This window comes from Boleophthalmus pectinirostris, unplaced genomic scaffold (assembly GCF_026225935.1).
Source record: "Boleophthalmus pectinirostris isolate CB_2022bp ecotype Guang Dong unplaced genomic scaffold, ASM2622593v1 HiC_scaffold_2, whole genome shotgun sequence".
Taxonomy (NCBI): domain Eukaryota; kingdom Metazoa; phylum Chordata; class Actinopteri; order Gobiiformes; family Gobiidae; genus Boleophthalmus; species Boleophthalmus pectinirostris.
The window spans coordinates 24933129-24954978 of NW_026571152.1; the positions used below are offsets into that span (position 1 = coordinate 24933129).

The 21850-nt window shown below is 38.2% G+C and overlaps 1 protein-coding gene across 1 annotated transcript; it reads left to right on the top strand.

Annotated features, from left to right (window-relative positions):
- The first annotated feature begins 61 nt into the window (after positions 1-61).
- Positions 62-21367, top strand: bmal1a (basic helix-loop-helix ARNT like 1a). The gene is made up of 20 exons (XM_020934876.2): positions 62-191; positions 5582-5773; positions 6750-6813; positions 9081-9228; positions 9850-9870; positions 10020-10052; positions 10489-10518; positions 11009-11166; positions 11340-11419; positions 11622-11714; positions 11964-12081; positions 12812-12961; positions 16476-16722; positions 16809-16915; positions 17016-17166; positions 17415-17494; positions 17562-17670; positions 18199-18292; positions 18448-18532; positions 19316-21367. Exons 3-20 carry the CDS (start codon positions 6768-6770, stop codon positions 19468-19470), a joined length of 1905 nt encoding a protein of 634 aa, XP_020790535.2. The 5' UTR covers positions 62-191; positions 5582-5773; positions 6750-6767; the 3' UTR covers positions 19471-21367.
- Positions 21368-21850: the final 483 nt, after the last annotated feature.

Below are 21850 nucleotides of genomic sequence, written 5' to 3' on the forward strand. Positions count from 1 at the left end.
TTGGCTGCCGGGGCCTGCACGGAGGAATCACGCACGCCATTGGTGGAAAAACTAGGTTAGTGGTCCGACAGGCATGACGGTGAAGAGAAACTGGGTCACCGACAGAAAATCGTTTATGTCACAGTTCTATGGACTGCTATTACGCGTTATTCACTGACTTTAAATGGATCCTGACTTCTGCTGAATGTACTGTAAGTATGACATGATAACGGGACTGCTATGTGTCCGTGGCATTGCACTGTGGGGTTTGCAAGGCTTCAATCCGCGTCTCGTAGCGTCGATGTTTTCCCATCGCTGTGGTCATGTCAGTGTGGTTTTCTGGAGCAGGAGGAGGGACGCTAGCTGCTGGCCAAGTCCTCACAGTTAGCTTAGCTATTAGCGCTATGCTACTATTTGGTGTCGAGGTTAATATAGTTGAAATACAACGCAGTGCCTTTTATTTATATACTATTCTTTGTCGGAGTAAATGTGTCAGTCCATAAACCTCGAACTAAGAAGCTCGATGTTTGGTAAGTACCAGGGGATGTGCTTACTAACGTGACCCCAGTAGTGCGAACCATGCTAAAAGGCTAAGCTAAAGCTATGTAAACAGGCCTCGGTGGGCTTCTCCCCCCATACCCAATCTGTTGTCGGGACTGGACATCGGTGGGTCCATCGTAATGTATCTGAATCACATTGCGCTCGCACGGTGATCGTAGCACATACCGAGCTATTAGCAGGACACAAGTGTTAAGCCAGGGTGGTTATAACATGTATCGTGACACTGTGTTGGCATAAGCTGTGGAAATGTGTGTGACTGCTGCTTCTGCAGTCCTCTGCGGCGTGTGCCAAAGGATGACTTCTCAATGGACAACTTTATGATAATGCAACATATACGATTTACTTCTTTCGAATTTATCCCAAACATCTAATATTTGCACAATATCGCGTGAGTGTACTTAACAAACATACATTGTAATATGCTGGTAATCTTGATTTATTTGATACTTGTCTGACATATCACGTTTTTTTAAAATCAAAATTTGTGCAGTTAACGTTTTTTCATTTATATTTTTTCACAAACACACACACACACACACAGAGTGTAATTGGTGACTTCTACCCATCACCCACCGAAGGTGCAAGTGAGTATTTAAGAAATTTTGTTTGAGTATAGAGCTTCATTAAAATGTCGAAACACTGAATCACTATATTTGAGATTTCACCAAAAGATCAGCTTCTTGGGGATCAGGTCCTGATATATGAGATGCTGGGACCTACGGCCATACAGTTATGATAAATATGATAAAGATGCAGCATATCCATGCATTTCAGGGTGAAAATCTTGCTCTGTTGCCATAGTAATTAACAGTTAAAATTAAGTATTGTGCCTTTTGAATGAACAATAATCCTCAAAATACCACCTATTAACAAGAAGCTGACACTCATGGCTAGAGACCATCTGTCCCGCTAAACTGTGGAGATACTTAAATTAACAGATGTCTTTCAGGAAGAAAGAATCCTAATTTAGTTTGATCTTAAGTTATTTGGAGATGGCAGCATTTTAACATTTAAAACATTTTGCTTTCCAAAGCAAAGTAAACCTAAACCTAAAATTCTATTGGCCATAATAACTTATCATGATTCTCTAACAATGCTACCAAGGTGTGATATTTTGCTGAAGAAAATATAGAAGAATGTAAAGCAAAATATTGAAACTAATGTATTATCTGGCAAAAAATATTTTAAATGTACAACATCATTAAAACATGATCTGCAATGGATACATGGCAGAATAAAACACGTACACACTACACCTAGCTAGTTTGCATTTATAATGTGCCATAGTTATTTATTCAACCCTCTACAGCATTTATAATGTGCCATAGTTATTTATTCAACCCTCTACAGCTCAAATCTAATTGTACATGTCTGAAAAATAACAAAACATCCACACTAGTACAAAGAAAAAGTACTTTCAATAAATAGTTAACCTCCTCCAAAAAAATATTTTATCTGAAATGAGAAAGTATTAATGGTGTAGTATTACTGAAGGTGTTGTGTATTGATTTACATTATTTTATTATTGTAGATGGGGATCTCTAAAGTAATAATTACTGCAGAGTAAGTACTCTAGCCCTGGTTAACACCACCTTGAAGTAGGGCCGGGCGATATGGTGATTGAATTGCATTCTCATCCCTATGAGGATCTGCTATCTGCTACTTGAATAGAGCTCTACCCGCAAACACTTTTCCCTCTCACGTCAGCTTCAGCAAAGAATTTTCAGAAGAAGATGTTGACTTTAGTTTCCTCTGCAAGGAAATATAAAGAAACAAAGTTTAAATGAAAAATGAGAAAATAGAAATTTGTCTCTAAAAAAAATCATGATATACATTTTTTGGCATGTTGCCCACCCCTATTTTGATTCTGCTAAATTTCTTTTTAGCCATGATTTAAAGTATTGTAAATTGAATATTTAGAGGAGAATGCGGTATATGTGGTATGTAGTTTTACCCAGGCCAAACAGTAATGGAAAAAAAAAAAAACATAAAGGACTGAGAAACAGCATGGATTTTCTCAGAATCAACAACTGAAGCACCAAACTATTGGCCATCGCAGGTAAAAGAAGTAATATATTTTGTTCTGATTGTTATGACAATATTCTAGAAGAAATCTTTTCCATATTTGAATGGCTCCAGACTCTTGGATTTGAACAGAATATAGAAGGGAAATTGGCTAGACAGGTATTACTTTTTTTTTTGCATTATTCCAGATTTATTTAAATGCATCAAGAGGCTGAGTTCTGCAGCACAGTGTGAGGGAGAGATGAGAGAACTAGTATGTGCTCTGCTCTGACTCAATGCAAATAAACCGCAGACGTAAATGTGAGTGTGTGTTAGCTGGACGCCATAATCAGACTCTTTCCACATAAACTATCCAGACTTCAAAACAGTCAGTATTTCAGACTTATTTAGGTAACTTTTATTTTACACAACTTTGAAATTATCCTCCTATGTAATATTTTAAACAAATTATGCTTCTACAATTTAGTTGTGTTTTTTTTTTCCAGGTTTTTAGATTATAAAAATATTGCTTGTGTGTGGAAGTAGTTGGACGTTTTGTATGATTTAACAGACATCAGCAGTGGGTGTAAATCATTTTTAAAGGATATCTGTGTGATGTGCTGTAAGTGCTTCAGGGGCTAGTACGCACAGTGCAGTGAGTCTTGTACAGTAGCAGGTCACTAGGGTCATTCTCCTTTTTGTCTGATCATTAAATAGTTGGAGGATTCAAGATACAGATTTATATTTAGCCTATAATTAGTTAATGTCTCGTGCGATGTTGTGGTTAGGCAGTGGCTAAAGGCCAGATTTCCTGAAGCACCTGTGTGAGTGCTCGGAGCCAACACTTACATGAATGACTCACTGGTTCATGCCTGTGTTGTTCATAGAGAGATCATAAAGCTGCAGGCATAATATGGTGAGAATATGTTTTTAAATAAACCCTGTGGATTTGGTGGAGGCTGCTAATCAAACTGGCTTTGTTTTTGAACTCAATCATGTATGTCTTTTGTGGATCTGAGTCCACCGAGCTATTATGCGCGACACATTTGAGCATTTTATAATTATAATGGAGTTGCAGCATTTTTGTGGGTAGTTTTACAGTAATTTCACGAAGTAAAAGAACTGGACTGTCAACTGGGCAGAAGTTTTTAAGATGACCAGATCTGAAGAAGCCACATGGATGAGAAATGATTATTATTTTGCAATTGAGTTTACCTGGGTGACTGAGGGATTACACTGATGTCTTTTCACATTTAGCTGATTCTTAAACCTCTATTTTCAGACATTTCCCTCACCTGGTCTTTGTTCAGGCTCACCTGTGCTCTCTGGTCATCTTCTGTCAGCTGGCACACTGTCAGACATATAAACAGATAAAGTAACTAGCATCTAGTGGTGATATGTGAAAATACATCATGGCTGGGCTCACCAGTTTAGAATGGTAGTCTTAATCTCTCTTTCATCTATATTTCCACTTAGTGTCTGTGCACTATGCTTGTATATTTGTTATTGTCCAGAAATGTCTCCGGCTCAGGCTTTTCACCTATGTTAAACTCGGAGTGGCCCATACCACTCCAAACCTGTTTTCTGGAACAGGAATGGGTGAATTGGCCTAAGTGGAAAGGTTAGTCTTCTCCCTAGCACCTAAAGGCAGCTTTACTATTGTCCTTGTTGTGGAGGAGTGGTTCTGGAGCAGTATCTCAGTTTGAGTACTGGAGTCTGCAACTGACTCATTGAGGCAGAGGAGGAGGAAGATGAGGCGGCTGGACCGTAGAGACTGGCTGACCCAGTTTCCAGTCCCACTGTAGCTCCTCCAGTGTCTTTGTGACTCTGTGGTTTTCCCTCTGTAGCTCCTCCAGTGTCTCAATGTCTTTGTGGCTTTTCCTTCAGCTCCTCCAGTGTCTCTTGTGTCTCTGTGGTTTTCCCTTCAGCTTGTCCAGTGCCTCTGTAGTTTTCCCTCTGTAGCTCCTCCAGTGTCTCTGTGGTTTTCCCTTCAACTCCTCCAGTGTCTCTGTGACTCTGTGGTTTTCCCTCTGTAGCTCCTCCAGTGTTTCTCTGGTTTTCCCTTCAGCTCCTCCAGTGTCTCTGTGATTCTGTGGTTTTCCCTCTGTAGCTCCTCCAGTGTCTCTGTGGTTTTCCCTTCAACTCCTCTAGTGTCTCTGTGACTCTGGGTTTTCCCTCTGTAGCTCCTCCAGTGTCTCTGACTCAGTGCTTTTCTTTCAGCTTGTACAGTGTCTCTTGACTCTGTGGTTTTCCCTTCAGCTCCTCCAGTGCCTTTGTGACACTTGTTTTCCTTCAGCCTGGGTCTGTCCTGACCCAGCCTGTGTTCACACCTCACCTCAGTCCCAGCCTGCTCTGCTGCCGTCACTGCACGTCACACACCAGGGTCATACATGCTGTTCTCACTGTGCTCCATTCACTGAGTTACATTTTTGTCTCAAAGCTGCACTGGTTTGGTTCATTACATACAGACATGATAGGTGCACATATATCAGTCCATGAAGACATAGTGACTCAATGGAATGTCCGTAAATAGGGCTGGATGATTTTGGAAAATGTCCTTTTGTGACTTTTCCTTTTACAACTTCAAATTGCTAGCAGATTTTATAAAATGCCACAGGATTTGGCTAGAGAGGCAATAAAAAATCCAATTGTGATCAAATCCAGTGTCTGTGTTGAGCAAAAACAGTTCCCCTTCCAATTCTCCTGTTGGTCAGTCTCTGTCATACTCTGAGTGAGTGACAGGCAGATTTAATCAATCACAGTGAAGTGTGAACTTTCAGAATCTGCTGATGACTTTGGTTACCCCCTTAATGAAGGATGAAAATATACTAACTGCATGAATGGGAATGAATATGAAATTGTGATCTCAGCTCTAAAAACTGTTTAATATTGTATTGTCCACTCCCCACAGTCGTAATGGCTCTGAATGTTATTGATAAAAAAGGATTGAGTATGAGTAGTGTGTCTGCACATTTCACATTTAAAACACAACACTCTCCACATTACTGATGACTTTTCAATGTTTGTCTCTCTCCAGAGTTGGACTAGTTGTGCCTGTAGCTGAAACATAAGATCATATCGAGGCAAGGAGGACTAAACCCCACCAAACCGAATGAAACTAGGTCAGACCGAATCCCATCAGACCCAGACCAATTCAACACGGAGCAGACCAGACTGATCCACCCAAAGCCAGGGCCATCCAGGAGCGCTGTTCCAGTCTCCAGTCCAGGTAATGACTGCAGTCTCCTCTCCAGCTTCATACAGTCAGGCTTTCTGTAAGGTCACTGGATTATTATTGGTTATGCCAATAAAGAGGAGGAAGCTACTTGGCCAAAGGCTAAACTGTGCGACCGATGGTGGGTCAGAGCTTAACCTATATTTCCAGTCAGCGTCTTTCAAGAGTCTCACTGGTGAACTGGTGTTGGTCTGGTCCCTGGAGTGTAATCTAGCAGATGGACCCCTGTAGTTTAAATTGGTAAAACAGATGTCAGAATAAATGGTCACACATGGTCACATTTTTATATAGTGCTCTTCCACCTTCAAGGCACTCAAAGCGCTTTACAAGAATACAATGCATTGCAATGCTTGGATTCACATAATAATCAAATCGTATTGTTCTGCACAGAGTCATAGCAATTGCTTGTGCCTGTGCCTTTTTGGACTGTTAGTTTGATCTATTAGTGTTGGCAAACAATTCAGAAAACTGTTAACAGGACTAAACATGTAATTTCTGAGAAATACAATGGCTATAGACCAGGTGACTTACATTATTAAACAAGCTGCACACATTTCTTTCATTCAGCACTGGGAATTCTTTTACTTCAGGTCAAATGACATTATGAACTGATGTTCTGAAGATGGCACACTGAGTGAAAACGAATTACTAACTTTTGATTTAATTATCAACTTTATAATATATAACTAAATGTTAAATTCTGTACAATCACATGTATGATTGTATGTTTGCTGTGTGTCTGAAGGAGATGTTATTTTGTGTTCTGTTCATTGTGTTTGTTTGTGATTGTGCTACAACTTTGCCATGACCTGGTTCAAGCTCCACATAACAGACTGAATACTATACATCCAGATATAAGGACAATGGCAGCTTCCTGTTCACGTAGCTGACCCAGATGAAGGTCTTTCTCTGAGCTGTTTTACTCACAGTAAATTGTTAAAGGGTAAATCTTCTGTTTGTTTGTTCATAGTTGAGGGCTCCAGTGTGGATGGAAGGAGATGATTTTAACACAGAAGCTGTGATGAACATCTGTGGTGAGTATTCAGACACTCAGACTCTCTCTGGGAGGCAGTAAAGAAATGTATCACACAACCTTTTACACTTTACACTGGACTTTTTGTGCTCAATACAACAGATTTACCTTGAGGGCCATCAGTAGAGATGTCACTTCTTATTTAACACACCACATTGGATTCACTACAGAAAAGAGTTTAAAAATTGGTCGTTTTGTGTTTTCTGTACATGTGTGGGATTTGTTAGGGACTTTTTAATTGCACAACACTTTACGACAGTCTAATTTAAGTAGTTCACATTCATACACCAGTGTGCACACACACAAGAAGCAAGGTGAGTGGAGATATGGCCTAGATTTTTTTGTCTGACATAAATTAATTTCAATTCTCACATTCTTTTAATATGTCTATTGATGTTTTTAGCATCTGCAAAGCCTCCACAGCTAGTCTGGGTATTAGCTGTAGCAATTATATGCAAAATCTGTCTACATTCCCACGCAACTACTGTGCATGTGCTCATATATTGTAATATTCATTATTTTTAATATTGCCTCCAAATGATGATGTACCATATCTCTCAGCACTCTCCCATCCAAGTGCTACTAACCAGCCTAATACCAGCCCATTATTAGTTCAGTCTGGTCTGATAAGACAAAGACAAAACAGCGGTCAAACAAAACAATTATGTAAAATATGTAAAATTATAGGCTACTGCTTAAAACTCAAGCAGTAGCCTATAATTTTACAGTCACAGCTGAAAGAAATCTGTATATGACATAATTCTTGATTAATGCAGTCACTGGAACATAACCCAAGGCTTTGGAGCTAAAATTATAGTAGGCCAATCATATACAAAAATGTTTGGCCTGTCATGTTATTACCCCTCTCCTGGCCAATAAAAATACATTTATACTGAGTAGTATGAAGAGATTGTCTTCACAGTAATGACAGTGTTTTTGTTCTTCAATAAAAATTTGTCTAAGTATAAGTATTCATTTGTGGAAATGACCTGATGGCAGATAAAAGGATGGACATCTCGTCTACCATGTCATACATTTATGCATATTTATTACTAGGGATGTAACAATAACCAAAATATTGTGATATTGTATTGTCAGAAGTCTCACAGTAATATCATGGACCATGAAAATATATCAAATTACAAGTTGCTTAAATACATTATTATGATGCAGCAACAGCTAAAAAAACAGAACTTCATACACCATGATCCTTTGCTCTGTTTGTCCACCTACATGGTGAAATAACTGTTATTAAGCACTTTTAAATCTTAATCATTTGGATTATGATGAGAGAAAAGTTGCATATTCATAATTTTGTTAGCCTTCATAAAATATTCCAATGAATATCGTGAAAGTATGTTATCGAGACATTTGGATATTGTTACAACCCTAATTTTATACTGTACTATCATTTAGAGGGTTGGGTATCATTAAAAAGTTGCCAATACGATACATACCTCGATACTTAGGCCACAATACTTTACACATCTCGATACAGTGCGCTTTTGGTTTGATACAATATATTTCAAATCGATTCGATACGGTTCATTAAAAAATAATGGCTAATTCATGGCTGTGATACTAAAAGTCTTTGTTAAACCACTTCTTGTGCAAAGTTCATATGAAACATGCACAGTTTAATCATCAAAACAGCGATAATGTCAAATGTGTCATATAAATGAGTTTCCTTTCTCTAAACGCAACAAAACTGTAGCGCTGTAACAAAATAATTTTGTAAAATATACTAAAAATGCTCTTGATGACATATCGATACAACAGTCCCCGATATAGATACTGTATCATCACATTAAATTATACGATATTTCGATATTTTTACACACCTAATTATTTATGTTGCATTTATATTGAATAGTATTAAGAGTGGGGCTAGGTATCATTAAAAAGTTGCAGATACAATGCATACTTTGATATATAGAGCACAATACGTTGTTTGATACCGTGCACGTTCGATTCAATACAGTTCGATACAATATATTTCCATTTGATTCGATACACTTCACAATATATGTGTACAAAACTGTAAAATTTTCCTTTCGCCAAACAAGCAACACAGTTGTAGCTGTTTCACAAAATAATTTTGTAAAATATACCAAAAAGACACTCTTGGCAATCTATTGATATAGCAGCCCATGATATCAATACTGTATAATCAAATTAAACAGTAGATATATCGATATTTCAATGTTTTTATACACCCCTAATTAAGAGATGACATTCATTGTAATGACAGTGTTTTCATTTGTGCAGATGACCTGATGGCAGATCAAAGGATGGACATCTCGTCTACCATGTCAGACTTCATGTCCCCGGGCTCCACTGATCTCATCTCCAGCTCCATCAGCACGCCCGGCATGGACTACACCCGCAAGAGGAAGGGGAGCACCACGGACTACCAGTGAGTGCACACCACTACTCACACAGGCTCCTCTCACTGAGCCTGTTGTTATATCAAAACTACATCAAATAAATATTAAAATTGAAAAAAAAAAAAACAGTAAAGGTGCATTGTGTAACTTTTCTATTGGAGGGTCTGTCAAATGCTTTGTTGTTATTGCTTTGTTGAGCATGTTCCACAGTATGGTATTATACCTTTCTATTATCTTGGAGCCCAAACCAGACCAAGTTACAGGTCAAATCTATGGAGAGGCAACCTTGCTCAGAGTCAGAATGCCTGTTTTTCTAGGTATTTTACAGATATAAAACCACCTGTAATTTAATAAATGTAAGTTAGAGGTGTTTAATGTTATATTGTGGAACATTCCAGGCAGAGCAATGATATATCCATGGAAACAAGCAGGTGACGGACCACCAGTCAAAAAGTGACATGGTGTACCTTTAATTAGAATGTGAAGTGATGGTGTTACTTGCACATTTTGATGAAGTAGAACATACTGGATCATGCTAATTGGAAAACCATATAAATGCATAATTGGTAACATAATTAACTGTTAATTCAGTGTTGTCATGTAACATACAAACAGAAAAACTGATGGTATAAATTTGTGCTTCTTTACAGAATTGACGGATTTTCATTTGAGTAAGTCTAAACATAAAACACAGACATAAAAATGAAATCTTGTATTTTTTCTGTAATGATTTGTGACTAAAGTCTGAGCCCTTCCCTGTGAACTCTGTTTGACTGTTCTGTATCCTTTCACTCAACTCATGTGTGTTCTCTTTCATTAGTGACATGGACCCAGACAAGGATAAACTGGGGAGGTAAGATCATGCCGTTACCATGGAAATCTGATCTAAACAGCACATATGACTATACTTACTGTTAAAGGTATCAATTTCATTTTGATAAAACATTGAAGAAAAATGGTAGTTTCCAAAATGAAAAGAGAAAAGAAGTGGGCAGTGTTTGAGGATGTAATCTAGTATTGTCCAGGTGGTGGGATACTTTTTCCTCATTCTTACATTTTACATAACTGAAGCCTACGTCATACAGTATTTGTATTGAATCAGCTGTCTGGCTGTACTGTGCCATGTAACCCTAGCAGGTTGCGTAAGCTTTGATGCTGATGATTAACTTAATTCAGGTTACACAATCAGGCCAGCACACCTCTCTTGCTCTCTTTAAGTTCTACTTAAAATAGCTTTAAATTCATTGATGAAAATTCTAATGTAATATTTTCTGTTTCTCCCATTCTAGTGACCAACAGGGCCGGATAAAAAATGCCAGGTAAAATGACTCCTATCTTTCCTTTGATTTTGTACAGAGGGCTGTCAGTTACTCTGGCCAGCTCCCCTACTTTCTGTTTATATGCAGCATGGTCTGGAATCAGGTGCTCTGCAAATACTTTCTTAGAAAAATTATTTGCCTGTCCAACTACAGCAGGCATTTGTTCTTAAATATCTTCTCTAATATCCTTGTATCATTTAGAATCAAATCTATAACTTCTTACTTCAATTTGCCAGTGCTTAGTCTTCATATTCAGGTAGATGGTCATTTTTTTTTTTTTACATGAAAACTGTCAGGTTTGTTTTGACACATATGGACCATGTGTTTGTCTGATTGACTGATTTAATGTTCAGGGCTGGCCTGGCTGTAGTATGTCAATGCTTAATGGTCCATATTTTCTAGTGTGTGGTATTTGAGTTGTTAAAGACTGACAATAACTGAAAGTGTGGGTCAATTGTCTAAATGTATATTGTATATTGTTCACCCTCAGGGAAGCTCACAGTCAGATCGAGAAGAGGCGTCGGGATAAAATGAACAGCTTCATCGATGAGCTGGCTTCGCTGGTGCCCACATGCAACGCCATGTCCCGCAAACTGGACAAGCTCACAGTGCTGCGCATGGCTGTCCAGCATATGAAGACACTCAGAGGTCAGATAACTTCAATTAACTAATACATACCTTACTTTAATATTGTATCAAAACATACATACAATACTTATGCTTACAAAACATTATGCTAACTATGCTGACTTTTTTATTTAAGTTGATATGGAATACAATTCTTTGATCAGACGAAATATGGTGGTTTTGTTGTTGTACAGGTGCTGCAAACCCATACACAGAAGCAAACTACAAACCTTCTTTTCTCTCAGACGATGAGCTCAAACACTTAATATTGCGAGTAAGTACTTTAGGCTAGATGCAGTCACTTTTATTTCTTGAATGAAAAAGCAGTTTTGTGCAGTATTTATAATAGAACTGCATGACAAGTCCAGGCCTGCTCCTGTTGTCCACATAACGATAATGTGCTTTGTTAAAATGTCACATTTGTACAGTAGGCACCATTTAATTATTCATATTCCTTGTCCTTTTCATTTCTGCAGGCAGCAGATGGGTTCCTCTTTGTTGTTGGGTGTGATCGTGGCAAAATCCTCTTTGTTTCCGAATCTGTTTATAAGATTTTAAACTACAGTCAGGTATGTAAAATAAAATATACTTTTACCTCAAAAACATATGTCAATTTAATATATTTCATTTCTACTTAAGCTTAACTGATTTGTATTTTTATTTAAGTTACTCCAGTTTTAAAATCCAAAACCTGAATTATTTATGCAACCTTTTGGGCCCGCTCCTGATGTGCTAGATTAAGTTAAATGTCTGTTCTATGCACTTGTCTGTGAAGTCTTGGGTTTTATCTTATGTTGAACCTTATTTCTTGTGTCCAGAATGACTTGATTGGACAGAGTCTGTTTGACTACCTTCACCCCAAGGATATCGCAAAGGTCAAAGAACAGCTGTCGTCTTCTGATACAGCTCCACGAGAGAGGCTCATCGACGCTAAGAGTGAGTCAGGATACACACTGGAGTAGGGCTGCACCATTTTGGAAGGAAGAAAAGTGTGCAATTTCAATTAGATTAAATACATGTTTAAAAGTAGGATTCTGTTTAGAGTGCATACTGTAAACGACAGGAGCAAAAACAATTGAGAAAAGCATAAAGTATGAACTCATAAATTACTACAAGAATCCCATACATTTCAGTTAGTGAAATGTTTTCATTTTCTTAACTATAGGTACAACAAGGTGTTTTGTTCTTTGAATAGAACATTATATCTAAATACTTTAAATATTTTATTAAATACAGCCCTTTGAGATGCATTATCTCTTTTAATGGTTCCTGAACTGCAGTCTTTGCACAATTAATGAATGAGTGGTGCAATTATCAAATCGGAGTCCAGCACTATGTATTAAATAATGAACAAAAATGCATATAAGGAAAGTTCTTTATGCTTCTATTCATGTCTCTGGCTCAAAGCTTAGTTAGTAATGGCTCTTATGTGATGCAACAGCTATTTGTGCTTTCATTCTGTACTATATTACAACACTGAAGGTCTGATATCCTTTTGAGAAACCTCAGATTGAACTGAAAATGGATTTTCAAAAAAAGAAAATGTTTTGCAACTCGGTCTATTATCAGGCCCTGGATAACAGACGGAGCCATGTGAAGGGCTGCACTATGACATCAGTGCTTATTGTGAAGTGAACACATGCTCTTGTGTATTGTGTGTTGGCAGCTGGTCTTCCCGTTAAGACAGACATCACCCCCGGACCCTCTCGACTGTGCTCGGGGGCCAGACGCTCCTTTTTCTGCAGAATGAAGTGTAACAGGCCGTCTGTCAAAGTGGAGGACAAAGACTTCCCTTCAACCTGCTCCAAGAAAAAAGGTGCACAATTCTACACAGATTTATGTACATTTATGCTTATCCCAATGCACAGTGGTGGAGTGTAACAGAGTAGAAGTAGATAAGTACTGTAATTAAGTACACAATTTGGGTATCTGGACTTTATTTATGCAGAGTCTTTACATTTGAGAGCAGGTATCTGTACTTTTTACTTCACTACATTGTTTAAATGGACTGAAAAGTAAAAATATATTTTTATTATTGTGCAAGACCTGCTGAAACGTCTGAGGGGTTTGTTTTTACACATTCATAATTTGAGTAAACTAAAACATTCAAATAAAACTGGGAAAAAATGATTCAGTTGTGCAACACAAATCTTTATTAAAATCAGTATATTTTAAACTTTATAGTAAAAATGAATAGTGTTCTGTGCAGATAATAAGTTTTAATAAAGTATTAAAGAACCTGTTTAAAAATGTACTTAAGTAGATTTTTTTACTTTACTTTTCTTTGGGCCAATATCTGTACTTTTACTTAAGTAGCAAAATTGAGTACTTCTTCCACCAATGCCTATATGTCTATTCTGAGTTTTCCATTATAGAGGAGACTATGGTTTCCCCTCATATCCTTAATTTTACTCCTATAGTCCCATAGCTGAACAAAAAAATTGTTAAACTAATTCTGCTTAATCCTTGTAGTTAGGGCTTGGCAATATGGCAAAAATATGAATAACATCGGTATTGATTTAATTAACATTGACAAGACAGGCTTTTAATCAGAGCCATTGAACACAAATTAAATTTATTCCTACAAGATCTGGACTCTGCTGCAAACCACATGCTTTTAGTGATTGAGGATTAGCTGATTTAAAAGACACAACCACATCATTGATGATTAGACATGACTGAAATCCAGTCTTTATTCAGATTTGATTAACTGGCCAGCTCTGCTTGTAGTATTCTCTTAAGCATACATACATAAAGCATTAGGGATGTAACAATATCCAAATCTCTCGATACAATATTATCACGATATGCAGCTCACGGTACAATATTTATTGTGATATTTTGGAGAGACTAATACAATTATAGATAGGACACATTACTGCTTTAAAATACCTTGACAAGATTTTGGTGTGAATCATTTCCGTCATGATCCCAAGAATTCAAGTATAAAAAACATATTTCTTCATGTTGTCTGCACTGAAATTAATCATGGGATTTGTAGTTCCCTGTGTTTATAAGATGTTGCTACTATAAAACCATGCATTTAAGCAAAGGAACTTGTAATTCGATACATTTTGACAGCTTGCAATATTATTGTGAGATGATATCACGATATTTTAGTTATTGTTACATCACTAATAAGCATATTTTGTAATCAGTCAGTTTTATCAGTTACATTTAGGCCTGTCACAATAATAAAGTTTAAAGTGTGATGTGTTGCTGAAGAAAATATAGATGAGAAACAATAAAACTGAAACAAAATTGTGCCATCGACAAAAAAAAAAGCAGAATCATTCCCTATTGAACTATCATATTATATGGTTACAAATCATGAGCTGTGATAATTAAATGGCACAATTTAACACTTAAGTAGTTCAATTGTGTTTGTATCTATATAAAGGCTCAGAGAAGTGATTTTTTTTATTTTTTTTCCAAACCTCTTCAGTTCACATCTAATCATAATCAAATCTAATCATAGCATAGAAAATATTGACTCCCAAACATTATTGTTCCGTCTGTCATGTAATGAATGATGAGTCGATATAGTATTATCATGACAAGCCTAATGACGTATTCTCCATAAACTGTAGTAAATGGCATGATTCAAATATGGGTCATTTGTAGTCTGAATATTAACCTGTGGCACACATTGCTTCTATTATTATTCATTCGTTCTCAACGCAAAGAGCTCTGGACACCACCCATGGCTTATGATGTGTTGGGAGTTACAGACAAAGGCTTTTCCACTCTCTTTCATACTTTTAAGTCTGTTTGTTCTCTGAGTTGTTGAAATGAAAGCTCTGCCTCCTCTGTGTTTGGCTTTCTATGTTTAGAGCCACATCCTCATTAAACCAGGAATCACACCTCAATTCTCACCCAACCCTTTTTATTAATCAACACAGGAAGTAGGCTCCTTCAGTTGTAGTTACTTATTCATGTGACCTTCTCAAATCTTCAAACAGACCCTCCAGTGTGTGTGTGTATTTAATAAGCATAATCTACATTGGAATTGAATGATATATTACTGTTACTGTATGTTATGACAGGACATTGTGATAATAATTCATGCTTCTCCTAGACAGTCTGACTAGTCATTAGACAAAAATTCACACCTGTATTTATCTCCTAAGGTATTTTAGTACTGTACCTACACCCTAATCACTCATTTTGAGAAGTCTGGAGTGGCTGCAAACATTGTTATAATTAAAAAAAAAATGTTGAGAGCAACATAAGGCAAAGCTGTTTAACAAAATGTAAATCAGAAGTGCTTCTGCAATCCACAACAGGATTCAATGTACCAGAGCAAGATGTATGGATTTACAGGCCTTTTATAAATGATTTTACTCTAAAATGCCATTTGGTCAAATTTTGGTAATTTTGGTCCATAAAAGTTTGACACCCCCACATTCACACACAGACAGATCACAGACAGATAAGTAATATTAAAATCCAACAAGCTCAGCAGAATTGGGTTTGTGTGTGTGTGTGCTGCAGGGTCTGAGAGCAGAGGAAACATATGTCTGGATCTGTTCAATGAAGGGAAGTAGAGTGTGCTCTAAGTGGCTTTCATTGTGGAGCATTCAAGTCCAGTCAGGCAGACCATTCTAAATCAGACCAGAATGGACTATTGAGTTTTAGGCAGATTTAACTACTATTGACCTAAACAAACTAAAACTGCAAACTGTACACCAGTGGCCTTGTGCCATATGTTAATTGCCTTTTCAATTACAGAACATTCAGTACAGTACATGCAGTACATTCATTACAGTACATTCAATTCCATTTTTTTTTTTATTTAATGAGACTGGTACAGTGCACAATTTTTACATTAACCTTAACAGAAGAGATTAATTGTGCCAGGTTGTAACAGCAGTGCTAATTTCCACCTGTCGTCCCTGGGCAGGTTCATTCATTGATTGTATTTAATTGACCTTAGCTATCAGCTGTTCTTCCTGGAGACCTATGTAGCATGTTTTGGGTAGCATTTCGTACTTAGTTTACTTTTACTTTTAAAATGAGCAAACACAATTTTTGAGCTTTGTATATTTTACAGACAGCTTTAGTATTTATTGAACATATAATAAGATAGTAATAAAATGACAACAGTCACCAAGTAGACATCCACATCCTTCAGCTTTGTGAATGTTGTGTAAGTGTTTATGAAGAGGTGAGACAGGCACAGCTGTTGTCCTGTTCTAGGACCAGAGCTAATGTTCGGCTCACTGGCCTGTAAGATTCCCCTTCCTCCCCACAGCATGGTGCTGGCCAGGCTCCTATTGGGATCTCCCTTGTGTATCTCTATATAACACTTGTCTCTTGTTTGGTTACAGCTGATCGAAAGAGCTTCTGCACCATCCACAGCACAGGCTACCTGAAGAGCTGGCCTCCCACAAAGATGGGCCTTGATGAAGACAATGAGCCAGACAATGAAGGGTGTAACCTGAGCTGCCTAGTGGCTATTGGCCGATTGCATCCTCACATCGTCCCTCAGCCCAGCCTCGCAGACATCAGAGTCAAACCCACGGAGTATGTGTCCAGACATGCCATCGACGGCAAGTTTGTGTTTGTTGACCAGAGGTAAGATCATAGATTCACTTCTCTGTACATTATGATGTTATACAGTTCAGGTATGATAATGTTATGGTGCGCCTTGTTTTGTACAGAGCAACAGCAATCCTCGCCTACCTGCCCCAAGAGCTGCTCGGGACCTCCTTCTATGAATATTTCCATCAGGACGACATCAGTCATCTGGCAGAGTGTCACAGACAAGGTATGTGGATTACACTGTGCATGAAGTATTTCAATAGGAAAAACAGCAATATAAAATATGAAAATATGATGAACATGTGCTTGTTGCTCTTCCTCAACAGTGCTGCAGATGAGAGAGAAAATAAACACCAACTGTTACAAGTTTAAAATAAAAGATGGCTCCTTCATCACGCTCCGCAGCCGCTGGTTCAGCTTCATGAACCCCTGGACAAAGGAGGTGGAGTACATCGTGTCCACAAACACGGTTGTATCGTAAGTATCTTTTTAGTCCTCTGCAATACTGAATTTGGGATGTCTCAAATTCTAATAATTATGAAGAGAATTATGAGGAGAATGGTGCCTGCACCTTTCCGACTTGATGCAGATAAATGTCATGGTTCCTAAATATAGCATTTTGAAAATGTAGCTCTAAAATGCATTAAACTAGAAATAGTCCCTGTCGTAGATTGTAGCCTTCCTCCTCCAATACTGAGGGGTGTTCTTTGTGATTGATGTTGCAGGTGTCCCATGATGGAAGGGTCAGACTACCCTCAGTCTGCAGCTTCTCCACAGAGTATGGACAGTGTTCTCACATCAGAGGGTAAGTTAGAATAACTATGCAAATGTATTTGTGCTCTTGGCTAAATCTTCTGTTTTGGATTTTGAAGGCGGGGGGCGAAGAGCATTGCAGACAGTGCCTGGAATTCCAGGTGGGACAAGAGCAGGGGCTGGCAAGATTGGCCGCATGATCGCTGAAGAAGTGATGGAGATTCAGAGGTAATATTTTCTAATGTTAAAATGTCACACAGCTCAGCTTGACTATGGGCCAACTATTTGTACTTATGATAACCCCTTTTTGGTTATGGTATTGGTAGTGCAGCATCTCCAAAGTAATTCTGTTCTTGATTCATATAGTGCAGCCTTCCTGGTTTAAATGTTTGTTTGTTTTTTGTTGTTGTTGTTGTTGTTGTTTTTTTAACAAACTGAATTACTCAACTTCCAAGCCACTTCTGACAATTACTGATGACAAACCAAAGAAAGCATCCATTTTAGCAAAGACAACATGAGCCCTATAAAGGAACTTGTATATAGTAAAGTTTGGTTAACAGGAGAGTCTTTTGTCTGTCATCTGTTCACTGACTTGCTCCAAGCAGACAGTCTGGTGCTAAAATTATACCAGTTGGCTTTGTCTTCTCATTGTTTTGGCTATGGAATAGTTTCAAAATGTAAAAAAACAGTTTGACACAATCTGATTTGTCTGCTTTTTTTTGGTTTTGTTTTGTGTTTTTTTCATGTGTTGTTCAGGATCCGAGGTTCCTCACCTTCCAGCTGTGGCTCTAGTCCTCTGAACATCACCAGCACCCCTCCTCCAGACACCTGCTCACCGGGAGGGAAAAAGGTAACTCCTCAGTCCCAGCACTGTTGAAATATGAAGGCATTTCCCACAGAAATGGGCTGTGTCATCACATAATATCTATTACATAACAATAAGTATATTCAAGTGTAATGAACCCAAAAGTTGAGCAGCTGTAAATGTGTCTTTGACAATTACAGATTCAAAATGGAGGAACGCCTGAGCTGCCGATCATTCCTGGACCTGACTCTGTGGGCTACCCCTACTCGAACCAGTCCATTATGAGTAAGTTGTTGTTATTAAAATTGAATAAAAATGCAATATAATAATGGATTCTTTCTTACCCATACTGATCATAATGAAGCCATTTATGGATGCTGTCATAGACTGTATATAGAATAGACATGGCCAACCTGCTAGCGGCCACATTCCAAATAGGAAGTCATCGTGGGTGTGCTTCAGCTCCTTTGACTCACTTTCTATTGAAAAAACAACACCTCTCTCTCTGTCATTTCTGTCTTAACATGTTCATATTAACCTGCTCTACATGATCCTGGTGTTTTTATTTAGCTATTTAGTCCATTAATAAATTCCCATTCCTAATATGAACCTCAACTCCAAAAAACTGCTAGACTCGGTGAGCTTCATTTGACTGATCAGTTTGATTTTCTCTCAATATGACATTAAATGAGAGTAGTTTACTTTTAAACAATAATCATAAGAAAAATAATAATAATCATTTGTAATGGATATAAACAAAAAATGTATTGTCATAGGGAAAAAAAAACTACTTTCAGTTCTAGTAGGCGACCGAACTAATAAGACAAGTTTCCAATCCACCATAATTCAGATAAATAGAGATGAGTCTCAAGAACAATGGGGAAAAACAGACAATAAATATATATAAAAAAACAAAAACAAAAACAAATCAAAACAAAAAAAACGGTGCATTATAGTGAGGCCCCCAAATTGCTTACTCCACCACTGGACATCACACTCACTTAGTCCACTTTATACAGTTATTGATGCTGTTCTTCCCCCTCTTCATATATTTGTCTCTGTGTCCAGGTGACAACTCCCACCTCAGTATAGACATCATAGACGAACCGGGATCCAGCAGTCCCAGTAACGAGGCGGCGATGGCGGTCATCATGTCCCTTTTGGAGGCAGACGCCGGGCTAGGGGGTCCCGTGGACTTCAGTGACCTGCCCTGGCCTTTGTAATGGTCCAATGACTCCTGTTTGCCCCAGAGCCACTGCTGGACTACCCCATGACTACACTGTAAAAAACACAAGCCTTCTTAAAAGATCACTAGGTATAGACAGGGTGCAGAGCTGCCGCTGTTTGGATCCACTCCAAGTCATCATTCCAAGTGACCCGGAACACAAGAAGGATATGAACAGATTATCCCAGCGGTCCAGCTTCAACATTAAACAACACTTAACTTTCTATGCTGTGATGAGATGGCCGCTTTGCAGTGTTTAGTAAAATGTTTTTCATAACCAGAGTAACACGTCTGACTGAACTTTGTCTAACAGTGACTCTGCCTCGGCCAACACTGGACTCCTGCGCTATCCTGAGATGGTTTATCTTTACAGTAGAGTTACAGCAGGTCTCATGGGACAGACACAAAGCAGAAAGCACAGCGCTCCTCTACTGGAGGTTCATCTGGGAACGGTCCCTCCTTCACTCAACCCCAAAAGGTCTACACGATTAGGCTGCTCTGGTCAAGTGTGCAATAGAGGTCTTTTCTAGACTGCTTCTCACCATATTGCAGTAAATGACTCCCAGCATTGGCAAAGAGCAATCATTCAAGTTGATTTATTCCTAAATATTAATGCAATGCACAAATCAAGTGAAATACAATGAGAAACTGGATTGTATCAGACTGTGAAGACCTCTACTATTGAATTAAAACCTGAGATGTAATATCTTGTAACTCTAAGGCTTTGGATCTAGAAGGAAAAGTATTGTTCACTGCCATTAGCTGCACTCTGCTCTTGTACCGCTCCCTGTTCAGCATCAGCAGAAAGCTCTGACGTCAGGGTCACACTGCCTCTCCACTACTTCACATACGGTTCACTGAGCCCAAAGCCCAAATACTACCACAGGAAATGTGCTCAAACAAATGGCTGTTGGGTGGCTTTGTGCGGCTGATCATGGGTGATGTTCAAATACCTCTGAGCTGGTTAGTGCTTTGTGATACTCTGTGAGCCAAAAGGTGGCTACTTAAAACATTCAATGCAAACTAGCTTCGAGCTGAGAGGGCTAATCTGTAGAAAGCTACGCAACAGGGTAGTACTGGTATAGGAATGATGTTCTCTAATCACTCTCTGTGGTCGGAGGTGGAGGGGGGGGTCTCTCATATTTCCAACAGAACTCTGCTCTTACAAAGGCTCTGTGTGATTAGAGGAGGACTGGGCCTGAAGGAGGGTCCTGTCATATAAGAACTTAATTATTATTTACATTTTAAAGGTTGCCATGGAGACAGAAGACATCATTACATTAAAGCCACCAAACAAGATAAAATAAATTGAGTTTACACAATTGTTAACCTGTCTCTCTAATTTAGTGTAGTCTTGATATTAATACACTTAATGAAAAACTGTAAAAATGCTGTCAATGTTCAGTTTATTAGTAAAACAAAAATCTTAAAATGGGGCTTATATATTTTGGGACCACAGTGCGATTAAATGTAAAATTAAGCTTGATTTCTTCCATTGGCAATGAAAACAAATCTTGAATTTTTTCCCATTGTTTCCCACTCTATTGTTCTTAGCGTTTCCACATAGAAAATGGATACAACATTGGAGACACCTTGTGGCCTCTTGCTGTATTACACCCAAACTCCCTCATGTATCCAGCGTCTGCCCAGCCCTCCTCCAATGAGACGGCAGCTTTCTTCCCCTGTTTCCTCTGGTCCAGTGGTTTTCTGTTCAATGTTTCTACACTACAACACAGTGTCCCCATGTTGCTACCCCTCCCACTGACAATAATGTATCAGATCTTTAAATATTATCATGTAAGAGTATACTTTATGCAAATATATATGAGTATGATGAGTGTATTGTATGTATCAGCAGTGAAATATTTTTCAAATAAAATTATTTGTTTCTGTCATGTTGGGTTCTTGGTTCATTTATGACTAAGTGCTGCCTCAGCCAATCAGAACAGCCCTGGTATTTTTATAACGTTGCCATCCAGATGTAGCAGCTTTAAGGATGACGAGAGAGGAAGAATGCAGGTCACCTTTTTGCTGCATAGGACAAATCTCAAAGTTACTGCACCATAATGCGTATTCTGTGGTAATTGGATGGAAAGTAAATAGATTATTTTACTTTGAGTATTTTGCACGAGGCTCACTTAGTTTCACAAACTACAGCGCATTGAATTCACACCTTCATTCCACTGTTAGATGTGTTATGCAAAAGATCATTTTGCAATCATTACTCTGTCTGCTTGGTTACTTGTTTTTTCCATCACAATAAATACAACATGCTGATTGTGCAACCACTGCTGTAATGAAACCTACTTATGAATTACTTTTAGCAGTTTTAGCAACTAAGCAGTTTGTTTTAAAGTATTTGTTAACGAAGTAATTAC